The sequence below is a fragment of the Colias croceus genome, chromosome 1 (assembly GCF_905220415.1).
Source record: "Colias croceus chromosome 1, ilColCroc2.1".
In the NCBI taxonomy this organism is placed as follows: Eukaryota; Metazoa; Arthropoda; class Insecta; order Lepidoptera; family Pieridae; genus Colias; species Colias croceus.
Window position 1 is genome coordinate 13,659,015 of NC_059537.1, and position 17,950 is coordinate 13,676,964.

Sequence of the window (17,950 nt, forward strand, 5' to 3'; positions counted from 1 at the left end):
GAACATCACTCGCAACTGCTTCCTGACGCGATTGTTTCACGATTGGTATACCTAATTGTATCTAATAACAATGAATATTGAACTTCAAAAATTATCATAACTTCCTCTAATGATCCTGATTAAGCATAGACACTGAGTCTAGTATCGCTTATCAAATCATCGCAGCGAAGGCCGTAGGGTGGAAAACATATCATTGACATCGAAAATAGAAAATGCAGTAGAGCACAGGCGGCCGCGCGACGCGCAAGTCTACACCCGCCTTAACATTTGCGCGGGAAATTTTGACAATAATAGTTTTAATGTCATAGACAACACATAGTTTATAGAAACGAACGTGCCAAAAAAGGAATCACGACAATAATTTAGCTGTAATCTAGGTTTAATAAAATGACGGATGCGAAGAATTTAGAGGTATGCGGGAGCGTGATGGACGGCGTGGCTGAAAAGGGTGTTTTGGAGTCGCCTACAAAGAAGGCACCCACTGAATACACGGTGTATGCGATCCGTTGGCTGGTTTTGTTCATTTTCGTATTGTATTCGGCGAGCAATTCGATGCAATGGGTGCAGTACAGCATTATTCAGGACACGGTCGTCAAGTACTATGGGGTGACGAGCATCACGGTTTATTGGACGTCAATGATCTACATGATCACCTACATCCCGTTGATTTTCCCCGCTAGTTATCTCTTGGATAAAACTGTGAGTACTAATCGTAAAACTTGTAAGTAACAATAAAAAAAATTAAGCGTCGTCATTTATAATAGAATTTTTCTCGAATGGCAATTTCGTTATTACACTCTAAACAGTTCTTTTTTAACCTTATATTATTTGATAGACACAACTATGAGTTTATTGATAAACTAAAGTTTTAATCGTAATATTAATAAACTTTGTCAATGGGTCAATGAACTCTGTGTTTTACTTTGATTTTATTTAACAATATGCAGGTAGGTAGAAATTTATAAATACTTGTGCAGAATCTCAATGTCTCGTAAACTGCTTTTTACCGGGTTGTTATGTGCGTACGAGATCATAGAATTAATAGGCTTTAGGTAATATAATTTTTATATGTACCTACCTTTGTCAAATCACTTAAACATGTAAAAATTATTGCGAGAAATAATTTTTGCAATTTTATGATTTTCTTTCGCGTAAAGAAGAGATAAGAAACGATTAAAGGGATTTAATTTGCTTATACACATCGAACAAATACAGGCTTGTTTTCTAAATAAAGATTAAGACAGGTAATATATTATGTTATGTGTACCTATGTAGATTTTTTTAAAGTATCTAAAAATTTACAAAGTGCTTAGGTATGGAATCGATTTTAAAACATAATAACAAAATAATCTTGTTATGTTGATTATCTATAACCGGAAAATTTATAAAACCAGTGGAATTGTATATTATTCATTAATATTTGCATAGTTTTGGTTAATGACGTCATAAAACTTCGCAATCAAATACTAATTGATACTCATTAAAAATATGAGAAAGTTCATTGAAAGGATTCATTCGAAAATAGTAATAATATTTTATATTTTATTTTATAGGTATATTGTGTAATAATTAAAGTATGATACATTTTTAATTAACAATAATTGGTTTGTGTAGATAAAATTTAATTAAAAAAAAATATTTAAAAAATATATACCGGCCAAATAATTGAGAAATGCCTCCTTTTTTTGGGTGTCGGTAAAAATGGACATTGATTTTTATTAATTAAGCAAATAAAGAATTTTTAAATGGATACGAGATTTGAGGTACCTACCTAATAAAAGATGAGAAATTCGAAATAGTAAACTTTCATATTTTGTTAGCACATAAATGGCAAGATAAAGATTATTTTAACATGGAAATAAAATAACGGTACCTGTTTCTAGAAAATATGAATATAATATTTCTTAGAAACACCCAACTATCTCTTTTATGGATTAATTAATGAATGATAACAAGAACATTATTCGTCTAATTAAGATCATTTAAGGCTTAGAAGTGTTAATAATTAAATTAATATTGTACAAAAAACCTGTTTCAAATTACTTGTAAACTTCAAAATTTTAATGGAAATACTGACGTCCTAGTCTTTTAATTCACTAAAAATAAAAATAGTTTCAAAATCTAGCTTTCTATTAATAATTATACTTTTTGATCATGAAATTGAAAAATGAAAATATTAAGTTCTGTACCTACCTGCATTTATAGTTATTATGAATCATCTAGAAATATGCTTAGGTACACCTATACCCATATAAAAATCCTCATAAAAAGTCTTAAGTTGCATAAGAAATTAAGAACCTACAAATATTTTTCATAATCGAAGTGCTGGGCATCGTACGTAAAATTTTCATAACGTGAATGTTTGTTTCAAATTAAATTCCAATGGAAGTCTTTTTATTCTTCCTGTATGAACACTAAGGCTGGTTGCAGAGCTTGACCGACCGTCAGTGCGTACCGTCGGTCCTGACGATACGCATCAACAATTGTATGAATATGACACTAATGCGCATGACAATACGCGTGCGTATGGTCGGTCTAGCTATGAACGGTTTTATGAATTTCCATACATAATATGACAAGCGCGACCGACGTAGGTACCTACGCACTGATGGTCGGTCAAGCTCTGCAACCAGCCTAAGTGAATTTTCCATTCAATATGACATAACATCTTATTTTTTTATCAAAAAAAGCTTCGAATACGTCATACTTGTTGTTTTGTATCAAGAAAAAATGAATTACTGTTTTTAGATCGCGATGCGAATATATTATAATATGTATTTATTCGGACTCAGCGTTTCCTTTTGAACTATAGGGTACCTAATAATATGTAAAATATACATTTGGCTATAAATAGATTTTAATGAAATTGTAAATATTTCTGGAACTGTTAATTTTTATGGAAAAAATAGGTATTGCAGGTATGGTAGGTATTTGGTTATATTATAAGAAATGATTTGACCTGAAGATGAAGCAAGGTTGCAGTAGAACATAATCGTGACAAATGAGTCACTAATATGTAACAGAATTAACTAGATAACCCTGCTAACCTGCTATCTAGTATCTGAATAAATAAATGTATATATGCATAGTTAATTTATTGTAAATATAACATAAATTGACATTGTATCCACAGAATACATAATAGTAGCTAAACGCTACAGAACGGACACTCTCCGCCTCCCGCCAAAATTAAACACTTACCTCACCCCGCACGATCAGACATGTTATGGTACCCATTTCCCCGCAAGGACGATACCAACGACGTCTTAGACGAAACGCAACGAAGATTGACAACATTAATCAAATTGACATAAAGTAATTTTATTATTTTGGATTTGTGATTATCGTTTTTCGTAGAAAATGGTTAAATATTGTGCTGTTTACGGATGTATTTCAGCAGAAAAACGCGAATTTTTTTTTACGCTAGTCACAAATGTGCCAACCATAAAGCGTTAACACTCACATTTGCAGTCTCTACAGTGTGACTGTCAAAACAATCATTTTGTATGGAGTGTCCGGGGTGTGATTGTATCATTCTAACACGCGTATTGATGCTAGCTTCAGTTTTTCGTGTTTAAACGATAGGTACGTTATTCACTTTTTTAGAATACTATTTACGTAGTTTAAATCTTATATGCGACCTAATTAGTATTTTTTGCGAGCAAGCCCACGAGAGTCATTCTAACTTTTCACGAAATTTAAATAACCATCTTATACGGCTTATGGCAAATTGAAATAATTTAAATAAACAGTTCCACAAAATAATAAAAAATTTTCAAATATTCATCCAAATTTATCAATACAGTATATATCGGCGTTAATACACTTCATTATAAATGAAGTATGATAGGTATTATAATAACAGCTCATGTTTCTAAAACTTAACTAAATACATACTTAGCTATAGAGATTAAAATGGAGGTAGATCTGAACAACTAATATTAAGGACGTAGGCAAAATTGTTAAACAAATTTACCCTTAAGCCCATATCATACAGTGACCCTTTCAGCCAGTGTGATTAATTATTATTAAAGCGGGGACCAAACATGCTTACGACCAACAAAGCTCGTTTATGATAAATTTGCTGAATATTATACGTATATATGACTCAGTAGGTAGCTCGTCTAGAGTTATATCATAGAGGAAGTCTAATATAAGAATTCAAGTTAACAAAAAAATTCAATAAAAGACTGCTCCTTAAAAAATATCAGCATTTTTTGATAATACCGATGCTTTAACGTAATTTATTCATTGGAATGATTAGATACATCATTCCCATAACTACTGTTTTATTTCTCACTCCCATCTTCCCGGTATTACAACTAGGATATATAATTAATAATATTATTATGTAGCAATTAATACAATTAAATGAAATCTGGTCAGTGTTTCTGGCGTAAAAGTGTAATCGCATTTGTCCCATCATCAATTAATGGCGGACACCGTTTTACGAGCCTCTTGAATGAGTTTTCTCGATCCTAAGCCCGCTTATCCTTACCATTATTCGTTTGTCTCTATGGTACCTAAATCATTTCTCCTTTCTTTAAATTGACATGTGTACCTAATGAGAAAATCAAACCAAATGAATTCGAAAAAGAAACGTCATCTTTAATCCAACACTTTGTGCCTTCACCGATTTACATATTATGCTACACGTGGCTACACATAATTTTTTAACATGCAACCTTTTTTGTCGCCAATAAATCTGCGTTCCAAATTCGAATTGAAAAATTAAAAAAAAAAGTTTCCCGCTCTGACCCGCCGCTTGCGATATATTTTCCGACGCAAAAAGTTCGTACTGTTCGTATAAATCTAACCCTCACCTGCGCGTGTATACTGAAAGGCGGATATTTGATAAACCCAAGCGTGCTCGATATTAAAAGCGCTGAGCTGTGAACTTTTAAGCGGTGCAAATGTTCTAAATTTTTTATCTGTGGAGTTATTCAGTATATAAAAATGTGACTTACATTGATGTTAATAATGTATTTTTAAGCTATTGCATAGCTTCTGTCGCGGGCTTTGAGCGCGGGGACCGAATCCAGAAATTCCGTAACGAAAAAACCTCACGCTCCTCACTCCGACGGGCGGAGGTGTGGCTTGAAAGTTGAAAGCATGCTATGCAATAGCTTTACCGCGGCAGTCCCCGAGTGCCGCGTCTTTTCTTTTTTTAATAACATTAAACTTACCGATTCATATTTTAGCAACATAAAAGATTGACCTATTGAATTTGCTTAGTTCTGATTACACTTTGCATATTGTTAAAAAATAGGCTAGTCCTAACCTCGTAACGCCCAGGCTATTTTTACCAAACATTGGCTTGCAGCCCAAGTACCTTTTAAAAGGTGCACATGGTGCGGACCCAGAGGTGAGAAATCTAAAAAAGTGCCTTATTATTTCCGTATGAGCGTGGGATTTTTTCTGCATGTAAATGTATGTCAGTGGAAGGTTTTGAGACACTAAATAACCCCAAATTCGTTATTCTTTATTTAGGCATATGGGCTTTAGTTTAATGTATTACAAAACCCGATTTCGCAAAATTCGTATTTTTGGAATGATTGATTAGCGGTAGACAATATAGGGTTTAATTTAAATTTAAAAAAACAATGAACATAAATATTTGGATTAATACATGTCTTCCAAAATTTTAATGACCAAAAACATATCTCACACTTACAATCTGAGAAAAAAATATCAATTTTTGAACAATAATATGATCATTATTTTCTGTACTTATTATTTTTAAAGGCTAGTTTATCACGTGTTTTAGGATTTCTATCAGAAGAAATCCAATTCCAACAGATGACAGAAGCAAAAATTAACAAGTTTCTAAATTGGACCCAAAAACACTATATAATAGCAACCCATATACATTTTAAAATCAGAATGATAGTAGGTAAATTGACATAATATTTCTATAGAACTTTTAAATACTTAATTTTGGAAATAAGAGTTGGTTTTTAATAAAAAAAACTATTATTTTCAGATTCTTCAGAACTGGAAGAGCTTTCTTGGTTTTGGTTTATGTTGTAATCCTCATCTCCAAATAGTTCATACTTTTCTATATCTGACTGATTTAAGCTTCATCTATTTGCTCATCTCTCATTGGGTTACCTGAAAAGGATAGGTACTAAAAGATTCTGTAACAGACTAAATATTTTACTTTATATTATGAAGGAGAAAACGGTCTTAATCATAAGTTGCAAAGGCAAATCAAATTGATTAGTGGTTTATTCCCTTATACCTTTTAAAATCCAATAATATGTTAATACTCTTATACCTTCTAAAAGGTATCCAGATTTTACGAGGTTATTTTACACGCATAGTCTTTATTTTCGCGTAAATCTAAATGTAATTATAATATTTACCTATTTGTCAACAAGCAGAGTAAGATACTCTCAGTTAAAAACCTAAAATTGCATCAATAATCATGGATTGAACTTACCACGTCCTCTAGTCAGTCAAGATGACCAGACTTTTCGCCGGAAATTACATATATTTTATTTTTCTATTGGCACTATTGCTTAACCATAGACAAAAACATACTTTCCAGTAGCCGGATAAAAAACAGTAATTAGATTTGGCGCGTAATTTAAAATGTTACGGCGTTTTCAAATCAGATACTGTCAGATACCTTTAAAAAGGTACCGAGGGCGTTTATGTCATAAAGTTGGATAACAGCTTGGGCCGGTACCACTATCGAGCTGCATGCCTTTTAATAGGTATCTGGGCGTTACGAGGCTAAGCGTAGTTGAAAAATAAATGATATACCATTTTATTTTATTTTTTTCGATGTCAATGCATGTATAAGACTCAAAAATTTTTCCACAAGAGAAACTAATTCCGATAGATTGAGATAACAATCAAAATTCAAACGAATTCGCTTTTAACGAAGCGGTAACTGAAGTAGAATTGCAAAGATTTGATGACACGCCATTACATCACTAATACTGATGTATTGTGCCTTCCAAGTTCTCGTTTGTCTAAATGGAAAAGCTAAGCATTGTTTTTGTAAGAGGTGAGATTGTTGCGAAGTTTATTTCTCAATTTATGTGAACATAATTTTTACTTCTAAATAATAATTAATTATTGGAAAAATTAGATGTTTTGATATTTTTCTTGAATGATTGGCCTGGAGAGTACCTCTTGTACCTGGAGAGTCAAATTTCATAGTACACATTTCTCCGACTAAAATAATAATATGAATGATTCAATTGTTACGTAGTTGAAGAAAGTTGGAAGAAAATTAATTGAAGACCTGCTGGACGCCACATAAAAAACTACCGAAAAGAGTTCGCATCATTAACAGGTTCACTGTCCACAGACCAAATATGGTCTGTAGAGTATATAGCACTACTAGTCCACAGACCATATGTGGTCTGGTCGTCCATACGATTTCCAGGCTGTTTTTAACAGTGAACGTGGAGAGATCGTCATTTATTTCACGTGGACTTGACAGAACATAACCTATATACCAAATAGTGTCGGGACATAGGTAACAGATTTCTTTTTTTTCTTTCTTTCTTTCTTTCTTTCATGTACCGTTTTATCATAAATAATTGCTGGACGGACATAAAAACATAACTGGACGTGTGGAACAATTCTCACTCTATAAGCTGGACAGTGAACCTGTTAAATTTCAAGTTAACTACATTTTTCGATTGCCTCAATCTTTAGCAAGGACTAAGATGTAACCGAAACACCAGTAGGTACATGCCATTCCATGGATGTCTCTGTTTATTTCATTCAGTGTCCTTCCTGTATCTTTTCCTTTTACAACTCAATACACACCTAACCATGGTTACGGAATTTTAGGAGCAACTTTTGTCTCCGCAACTATTTTTTCTAACCTTCAGATATCATAAAAAAAACATAATATTCTCATTCATATCAAATTAAAACCTATTAAAACAAGCTTAGATGTTAAATTAAACTAAACTTAGAAACATTCTCAAGGGAAAAAGATAAGGAAGAATTAAAATACTAACATTGAATATCATTGAGATATAAAGTAGAAGTGGTAATAACTAGATTGCTGGCTATTTAGGTTATCAAATATACCTGAGAATAATGTTAACAATTATTGTGTTTTATCTGTTTATTTAAGTAATATTCCATTAATTTATTGATAAGACACTAATTTTAGTGCCTTATTAAACTGTAATAAAATTAGCCGAATTATTTAATTTTAAAGTAATTAAAATAATTTGTCAATAAAATCGAGGTATTATGGAAACAAAATTGTATTCATAGAAAAAAATACTACAATCCAACCAATTATATCAGATCCATTCTAAATGTAACAAGATATTATTGACTAGTTAATTAAAAGACGATCATTAAAAATCTAAGATAATATCTGTAACTGTTACTATATTATTATACTTTTCTCATTGATTTATTTGTTTACATCTTTATAGATAATCTAAAACCTGATAGATGTGTGTGTGATACGTGCGCGTGTGTGGGTGAGTCTATAACTATATATATGTATATGTGTTTGTGTTTGTTTACACATCGCTTTCCTTAAATTAATATCTATATTCTATAGTTACTAATAACATGAATAAGTTTTTGTGTAGGTATTTGTATGCACGCGCAAATCGTAGAACTACCGGACCGAATTCAAAAATTCTTTCACTGTAGGCTATGTAGGTGATCCCTGAGTACCTAATGTCGTTTTTAAAGGTAACTACGAGATCGAAGGCGTACCGCTAGTCAATTACACCGTCAGTTTGTACCCTTGTCATTCATAGATAAATACTGCCATACCTTTATTACGGCAGTGTTTCATTCACTCAAATCGGAATGCCTAAAACAGTTCTTTGGGCTAATCTTCCTGCAATCAGATTCCGACTGTGGCAGGATAAGCTTGACGAAGGTAAGGATAATTGTATTACTGGAGAAAAGAGTTGTTTTTTCTGATAAAAGCTTTCATTGCAAATTTCATCTTTATGTGTTTTAAAATTTGAATCCAGTTCATTATCCAAATTTGTTTAGGAGTTAAAACATAGGCAATAAGCATAACTATTGATAGATAGACAGATAGACTGAGCTACGACCGCCATGGTATTTTTAGTTGGTAGCTTTTGCATATGTGCCTATGTCATTTTTCTGTTTGTTAACCATAAAATTTGTGTATTATCACAGACACATGTAATGAAAAACAATTAACGCATTCCATAGACCAAAAAATGTTTTAAAAATGTCTAAAAATGATACGATTTCTATTAAAATTAAAAAAAAAACTTGAGCGATGTCAAGGGACATCCGGGTGGAACAAAGTGAAGTTAGAGAAAGACAGACAGAGAACCACGCGCACGCCGCACGGCTTACAACTCAAGCAAAAAGTAAAGTGACAACTTTTCGTAAGAATTTTTTCCGTTTAGCCCCCTTTCACAACGCGCGATAAGGAACTTCGTTCCAAAACTTTTAATATATTTTACGTCATACGATACGATATTTTGTTTTAACAAAACTGTGACTACAATAATAATTGCCGTTCAATAGATACCGCGAATTGCTTTCCAAACAGAATCTAAGTTAGAAATTCGATTTAAATTCGAGTACGCTCACAGATTGTAGCTCTATGGACCAGAAATTGAATAAAGTTTTGTCAAACTGATATACAGTTAATCGAATGCTGTTGAATTTTGAATAGAACTAGGTTTCCGCGGCTTCGTTCGCTTTGTCAAAAACTTAACAAATTATACACTAAACCTCGAACCACTCTGTCTATTAAAAAAACGCGCATAAGAATTCCTTGCGTAGCGTAGGTTTAAAGAACTAAGTATATAATATAAAAGGGCAGACAGCGGGAATAATACTATGTACCTACATAAATTGAGGAAATTAAAAAAAATACAAATTGAATTTTCTTTTTAAAATATAGGTACTTTTTGTCTATTGCAATCTTTTCTAATTAATATTCGAAATTAAAATTGAAGCGATTTTTTTTAACTACTTTAATTAGTAGCAATCTCATTTAAAATATCTATTAAAATATTTATTATTTTGTAATTGATTTGCTTTGGATGTGATTGAATTGATGAAATAATTGAAAAAAAAACCAATCGCAGTAAACGTTACAGAAACCTAGTATAGTTAGGTACCTAATTATTTAAAAAAATTGTTATAGATATAATATCTCTTGTAGAATTCTATGGAATTATCAACAACTACAAATTTTCTCTGATAGGCAAGATGTTCAATCTTTACTCATAAATGAAAAAAATAATGGAAATAACATTTTTTCATATACACATTTCAAAAAACACAATAACATAGACACGACGGTTGACTAAACTAGGTACAGGTAAATAATAAAAAAAAATCTATCTGTTAAACTTATAAGAATGTTTAACAATTAAGAAAAATTAGAATCCACCACAGATTCAAAATTCAAGTAAATAAACGACGCGTGCAGCAGTAAATTTGTCACAGAACTCTCTATGTGTTAATGAACAACGAAATGAAAATTCCAACACCAAAATGCAAGGCTAGGTTTACTAAATTAAAGTGTCCCTGAAGCGGGTGTACTATGCAAGTTGCAACCCGTGTTATTTAATTTTACAATGAAACTAGTGTTTTATAAACTGTCACCACGTTAATTCATAGTGTTCGAAATTTGGTAACAACGTTCTTACAAGTTTACTCAAAAACTACCTAATTGATCTATACATATAATAAAATCGTAGGAAAGTCAAAACTGTACATTGAATATTTTTTTAAAAGAATACCTGGGCCGTGATCTATAATCGATATAGAAGCCAAAAACATAGTTTTTAGAATTTTTGTCTGTTTGTCTGTTTGTCTGTATGTTTGTCCGAGCTAATCTCGAAAAGTACTGCATAGATTGACTTCAAATTTTGCATGAATATTACTAACAGGTCGGGTGAGGCTATAGGCTACATATTATCAAGCTATCACCTACGGGGGAGGAGCTGTGAACCTTTATTTTTCTTACGTATTCCGTGTATTACGACAGCGTACAATCTAAAGACTCATGTTTAAATGTTGGTTTCGAGTAAGCCATGCTATTATCTAGCTTTACAAAATAAAAACTATGTCATTTACGTAATTTGGGCAGAGAAACAGTTTAATGAATTTAGTAGTATAAAGACAAATTAGAAACAGCGCCATCTATTAAATGTTATAAAAATCAAATCAATTTACACGTTAACTATTGGAAATTAATAATCAAATGACGCATATATAAATGTTGTTTGACAATATCTATATTGACACTATAAAAATTATGCCATTTAAGTAACTTGGGAAGAGAAACATAGCTTAAAGAATGTAAGTTGTATAATGTTAATTTTGTAACAGCGCCATCTATGAGATTTCGTAAAAATCAAATCAATTTACATGTTAACACTACTGAACACAATGTTAAAAATTAATAATTTAAATATAATTATGTTATTTATTTATTTAACTCTTTAACCCATATCTTCCGTTCCCTATAAGATATATTTCGTGTAAATAATAAACTACATTTTTTTAAAGTGAGGGTAGATGTTTATTATTTTAAGTAAAAATAGACACCATTATCTACAGTTAATCTAATGATTGTGTTCCAAAGAGTATACTAATATATTGTTGCGTTCATTAGTTACAATTTTAAAAATCTTTGTGTTTTATAAATTTACTAGCTTACCGCCCGCGGCTTCGTCCGCTTTGTCTAAAACCTAATAAATTATGTACTAAAACCTTCCTCTTGAATCAGTCTATCTATTAAAAAAACCGCATCAAAATCTGTTGCGAAGTTTTAAAGATTTAAGCATACAAAGGGACAGGGAGCATTAGTAATCATCCGCTTCGTCAATTTTTGACTGAAGTTAATGTCCAACGTCCAATGGTTCAATCATTGGAAGTATTTCGGGAAATTTTGGAGGATATTTTTCAGGAAGGAGAGGAGGGGCAGCCAACCACATATCAAACTACTACGTTTTAGTACCGAAAAAACTTTTATTGCCAAATGAAACGTAAATTTTGCACTCACAACTTTACAAGTAATGTTTTTATTTTGACTTTGCGGTTATCTGATTATAATATTTATCGTTATGGCTATCGACGTACCGACCGTACTGGGATCAGAGTAGGTACATGATATACAGTTCATCATCCAGGATTGCTTAGAGCATTTTCACACTGAAAAAGATGTTTTCTTTGAATCGTAGTTGCTTCATTTATTTATTTTTAATCATTTTACATAATATGTTTTATATTTTATAAATATATCATTTTCATTATTTAAGTAGATAAAATAAATTATGTAACGGTTTTATAAGAAAACACATTATATTTGTTAGGCGACGGTGATTTCTTCCAGGCAAAAGATATTCATCAGCTCAATAAAATTGAACAGTATGTTGTTAGTTATTCTTTAGATTCACAATTGTAATGAGCATTTCCGCATGCAAGTTGTATCGTAGTTTAGATATATCATAGTTTTTACATATTAAAGTTCCAACAAAACCCTCAAATTTTTTAGTAGAGTTGAGCAAGATAATTTGAAAAATGTGCCGTGTTAAGTATTATAGAAAAGGTTAGTTCGTTGTTAATTATTATTTCTTCTTCATTTACATGTTGTTAGTAAAAATAAACTTTGACTAACAGTCAAAGTATATTTTAACTAATACTACTTAATATCTATTATACTTATGTTCAGTATTTATCTGTATTATTATTGCTTGACAATTAATATATTTTCATGTCGTATATCAAATTATAAACATAAGTTTAAAATGTAATTAGCTGGATTTATTTTTACACACTCACAGACTTATATTTTATGTTAAATGTTAAAAGAGTGTTAATATGTAGTGTAAATCATAATACATTTTTTCACAATTAAAAATAATCCTTTTTTCTGATGGTGTTGGCATTGAATTAAACCGCGCTGTCGTTTCGTTCACAAAAAGTGATGTTATGAGGAGCATATTCTGTCCTCATATCATAAAAAATCTGTGCGAAAACAATAAACACGTGTGAGGCCCTCACGGCAGATCGGGGCGGTCTGACGCGAAGTGGGGACAGCGTTGTCACTGTATCGCTCTAGCCACGCTGGTCAACAGACTTATTCGTTAGTTCAGTTTTGTATTAAGACCGCTGCGCGCTGTGACAACCAACCCGTGAGACAACCAAACCCGGTCTCCCCTACTATCCCGTGAGACCGAACCTTCACTGAGAGGGTATGACGTCACACAGCTGATCGCAAACGGCATATTGTACTATCCCGTGAGACCGAAACCCTCACTGAGAGGGAATTTCGTCTCACTACTGATCACGACAGTCATATTTTATCTCGAGAATCTGAAACTTTACTCAATATGAAGACCGTTTGACAAATGATAGGGTGCATCATAATAAGATGAACATGAGCATAAGCAATGACTAGAGTAGGGACGCGAATATTACAATTATATGAGACAAGAACGATTAATAAGTTTGTAATGAAAGATTAAGAATTGAAACTATTCGGTCTCTGGAAACGTACGAATAGCGAGAGGCCCGTCTTACTGCAGACAGATTTCGTCATAGTCTTAATGTCTTGAGGTAAACAATCTACGAATTCGGTGGTGTGGTCTGACAAATATAAAAGTGGGTTTGCTTATAACCTCACAATTGATTACAGATCATTTTCTGTATAGGCGATATTAACGTAGTATGTTCTTTTTGTAATGCTTTAAAGTGTAGTAAGGCGATTCGGCTTTCGTTTGAAGATACACCGGAACCTTTCACAAAATCACTACTTTTAGAGGAACATACTGTGCAATTAGCGTTTAGCTACTATTATGTATATTCTGTGGTGCAATGTAAACTGTTATTAGACAATATTCGCTCTTATAGTAGTGCGTTTCAAATGATCCTTTGGTGCTCAATAATTATCAGAAGATCCGTTCATGCTTACTTTTAAGATACAAGGTCAAGTTTACCATTTGATAGGATCCCTTTTGCCTGAAGGCCAACCTAAGTTTGTTTAAATATATTTTGTATTCGACTACAACGAATAGTGGAATACAAGAAATCAATATTTCTCAATTTTAAAACTGAACTCATTTCACAATTTTAGAACAGGTTAATTCGTATGTATGCAGTTTTAAATCGACATTAGAAGCTTTTCCTCAAGATGGTGATATCGGCACTCAGGAACTCCCTGGGCGTGTTATAACGCCCAGGCCACAGTATTACAATTTTTCCTACAGTAGGGCGACGAATGTATTTTCGCATAGCAACGGAGGGGAACTCGCGGGGGGTCAAGTGACGCGGGCCACGTACCACAAACATGCTTAGATTGTGGTATGGAGCGCGAAAGATAGTCATCGTGTTTTTAGTAAAGTTACTATGTAAACTAACGTAATTTAATACTTAGGTACATATTCTATAATGGTGTGCTCAAACTGTTAATCTACATTTAATTTAGATTATTATTTGATACTAAGTAATGTAGAATTTAAACCACATTCATGTTTTCTTCAGATTTTAAGATTTTCTTATCAGAGTGTTCAATTTTAATGTAGTTAAATTTTATAAGAGACAATAATTAAGAAAATTTTAAAATAAAGTGTCACGTATTTTTTTAAACGACGAATGACGAAAAACGACCTAATCGCGGACGAAGTCGCGGGCAACAGCTAGTTTTAGAATAAAGATAGAAAAAAGTTTGGAAAATCCAAAAGTGCACGCCTCATGATCTCATCCTTTACAATAAAATTGATTTTTTATAAAGGTGTATATAATATAAGTATGTAGATATTTATGTATATGGTGTAAATAAAGAATATATATAGATATACTAAAATTATGGAGAACAGTCGATTTTTTTTTGTTTATTTAATAACAATTAAACCACATCGAATCAGACCCTGAAAAATGAAAGGGTTCTATTCCTGAGCATACTCAAGCGTAAGAGAAAAAAAAGACTCGATTAGTAAAGTATTCTTATTAGTAATCTATTGTTATATTAAATCCTCCGCACATACAGACACACGGACGTCCAAGACAGAACTATTTTAAACTGTTTTTTAACTAGTTTAAATAACAAAAATGACATCAAAAATATCATGAATGTTAAAAATAGTGCTTTTTCTTAATATGTGTGTGTATGTATTATCTTACAAGTGCAATGTATGATACATATAGACATTTTAAGTTTGAAAAATCAGATGTTTTGCGCGAAGTGACAGTAGTACCCACCTCAACGCTTCGCTTATGAGGCGTGCAATACATATTTCAATGCTCATAAGGCATAAAATATAAAAACGAAAACCAAAAAGGAAGTTGAATAATAATAAATCGAAGTTATGCGATGTAAATGAGTAAGCCACTTCAGCATTAGCCATCTTCTAACCGTATCAAATTTTAATAATTAACCTATCATTATAAATCTTCTAGCTATACCTCTAATATGTTTATCTCAGTAGGGAATTAAACGTGTTTTAAATCAGTTAAAAGTTTGCATAATGTGCTCTTATTGTGAGGATTGTGTGAAAATTAATTAATTAACATAATAATATATTTTAAAGGTTTGAAATATTGCGAAACAAATTATGTGTAAAGGAGTTAAAATGTATGAACTAATTTTGTAGGTATTTTAAGTGAAAATAATTTATTGTAGCTGGTTGCTATTTTTAACTGAGCCTTTATTATTTTACTAGCTTCCGCCCGCGACTCCGTCCGCGCGGATGTCGGTCTTCGCGTGGATGGTTTATTTCTCCATTTTGAGTAGGTACCTCTGACAATAAAATCTTATAAATATCTATTGGACCCAATTCCCAAATACGGCTAGGCCTATAATAATACGCAACGTGTGTTCGCGGTTCTACGGTTCTACGGAACTAACTTTTTTTCTACGTATTTTTCCAGGATAAAAAGTATCCTATTTTACGCCCAGGATAATAAGGTATAATTATACCAAGTTTCATCGAAATCGAACCGCTAGTTTTCACGTGATGCCTTCACATACAGACAGACAGACAGACAGACAGACAGACAAAATTTTTTTTAATCACATATTTGGGTTTGGTATCGATCCAGTAACACCCCCTGCTATTTATTTTTTCAATATTTTCAATGTACAGAATTGACCCTTCTACAGATTTATTATATGTATAGATGGTATAGAAACAGCTACGGTAATATGTCAATGTATCTACTATTTCATATGAGGTTCTTTGAAAGAATAAATACCAAGCTTGTTACATACTTACATAGGTATTACAATATATTTATTTAAAGGTGAATGAACTTTGTAATCATCATTTTGATTGATTTAAAAATCCTCTTTTTAATAAAGTTAAAATAAGACCCTCCTTAATATAATAATTAATAGTGTAAAATGAAATAAAACTATTTTCAAGGTAAGACATAATCCTGGTAATTTAAACTTTGCTTACAACTCGACTCGAGGAAACACTTCTTTAAATGATAAACACTGATAGAAAAGCGATTTCAAACTTTCAAACCTTATTAAAACAATTATAATAGTAAGTTAGTTATTCTTTTTTTCTTGATATTGTAATAAATATAATATACTAATTTATATGTACTTGCTGCGCTCCGCGGTTTCACCCGCATTGCTCCGCTCCTGTTGGTCTTAGCGTGATGATATTATATAGCCTATATTATATAGCCTTCCTCTATAAATGGGCTATTTAACACCGATATTACTTTTTAAATCGGACCAGTAGTTCCATGAGATAAGCGCGTTCTAACAAACTCGCATTCACAATTTAGTATAGATTATGAATGCGAACCTAATCCGTAAGCTTTGTAGGTACATAATAGAATCATTCGATCGGATTTGATTGAATTTTGTTGGTATAAATTTTCGCAGAATCTACACGTGAAAGGGGATGAAAATTTATACGGGGAACGGATTTCGGATGCGTGATGTGCTTTCTAAATAGGTCTGACGAATAATATTATTTTTCCGGGAATACTGATATTTGGCCTTTTAACTAAGAAAAGAATCAGTAATTAGCAATGGTAATTAGGTACTTACTATAATTGCTGGTCCAAACTTATGTTAATTAGAAAAGAAATAAAGGGAACATTAAGCACAAAACAACGTGAATTTTAATGCGTATAAGGTAAGGACATCTCTAATTCTCTAGTTCATCTAAATACGCAGAGATTTCCTGAGAATTCTGATGATAAGAAAATATATATACCAATGACATAGAATTTATTTAAATCCAAATGTTTATACGAATGGCAGATACATAAATTCTGTACATAGCACGTGGTCGTAAATCGCGACTGTAGCTGAAGCTTCAGCCTATCTATATGTTGCTCTGAAATCAATACTCGAAGGATCAAAGCGTACTGCGAACGCATGTAGCTCGTAGTGCTTTTTATGTTAAGTACTTTGGTACTATTTATTATTTACATAATAAATAAATAAATATTATAATAAATATTTCGGGACAATTTTCACACACGACACGATCTGATCCCATATTTAGCTTGATTTGGATTTTTTTCTAATTCTATATAACAACAGAAAGAGTGAATTTTTGATTATTTGTTTCGTATTTAGTCAAAGACCACTCGATCGATTTTTAAAATTATTTTAATATTAGAAAGTCTGGCTTTTAAATGTTTCATTTTTTTACATTGAAAAAAGAAAAAATATTTTTTTTTTCATTTAAAATTTTGGCGTTTGAAAAAAAAGCAAAAAATTACCTTGGCGGCAAAAAAGATTATACGCAATAGGAAAAAAGTTGATCTTTTTCCACACAGCCTTATAATTTAATCTTGAGCACAGATAATTCACTAGTTAAATCGTATCTGAAATATATATAAAAATGTAAAATTTCAAGGATAATTTATATACACACTAATTGTGCAATTAATGAGTCATGTGCATTATATGATAGTTAATCTGTTAGTTATGTAACGAGCTAAAACTCAACCTTGCTCTTAAAATGGTTTAGTAATATTT

At 31.8% G+C, this 17,950-nt stretch overlaps 1 protein-coding gene across 1 annotated transcript in view; it reads left to right on the plus strand.

The window, feature by feature from the left end:
• Positions 1–231: 231 nt before the first annotated feature.
• Positions 232–17,950, plus strand: part of LOC123696750 (feline leukemia virus subgroup C receptor-related protein 2) — a 49,638-nt gene continuing 31,919 nt past the window's right edge. The window contains exon 1 of the mRNA XM_045643118.1: positions 232–699. Within this exon, the coding sequence (XP_045499074.1) occupies positions 388–699 (312 nt within the window). The 5' untranslated portion in view covers positions 232–387. The remainder of the gene's footprint in view (positions 700–17,950) is intronic.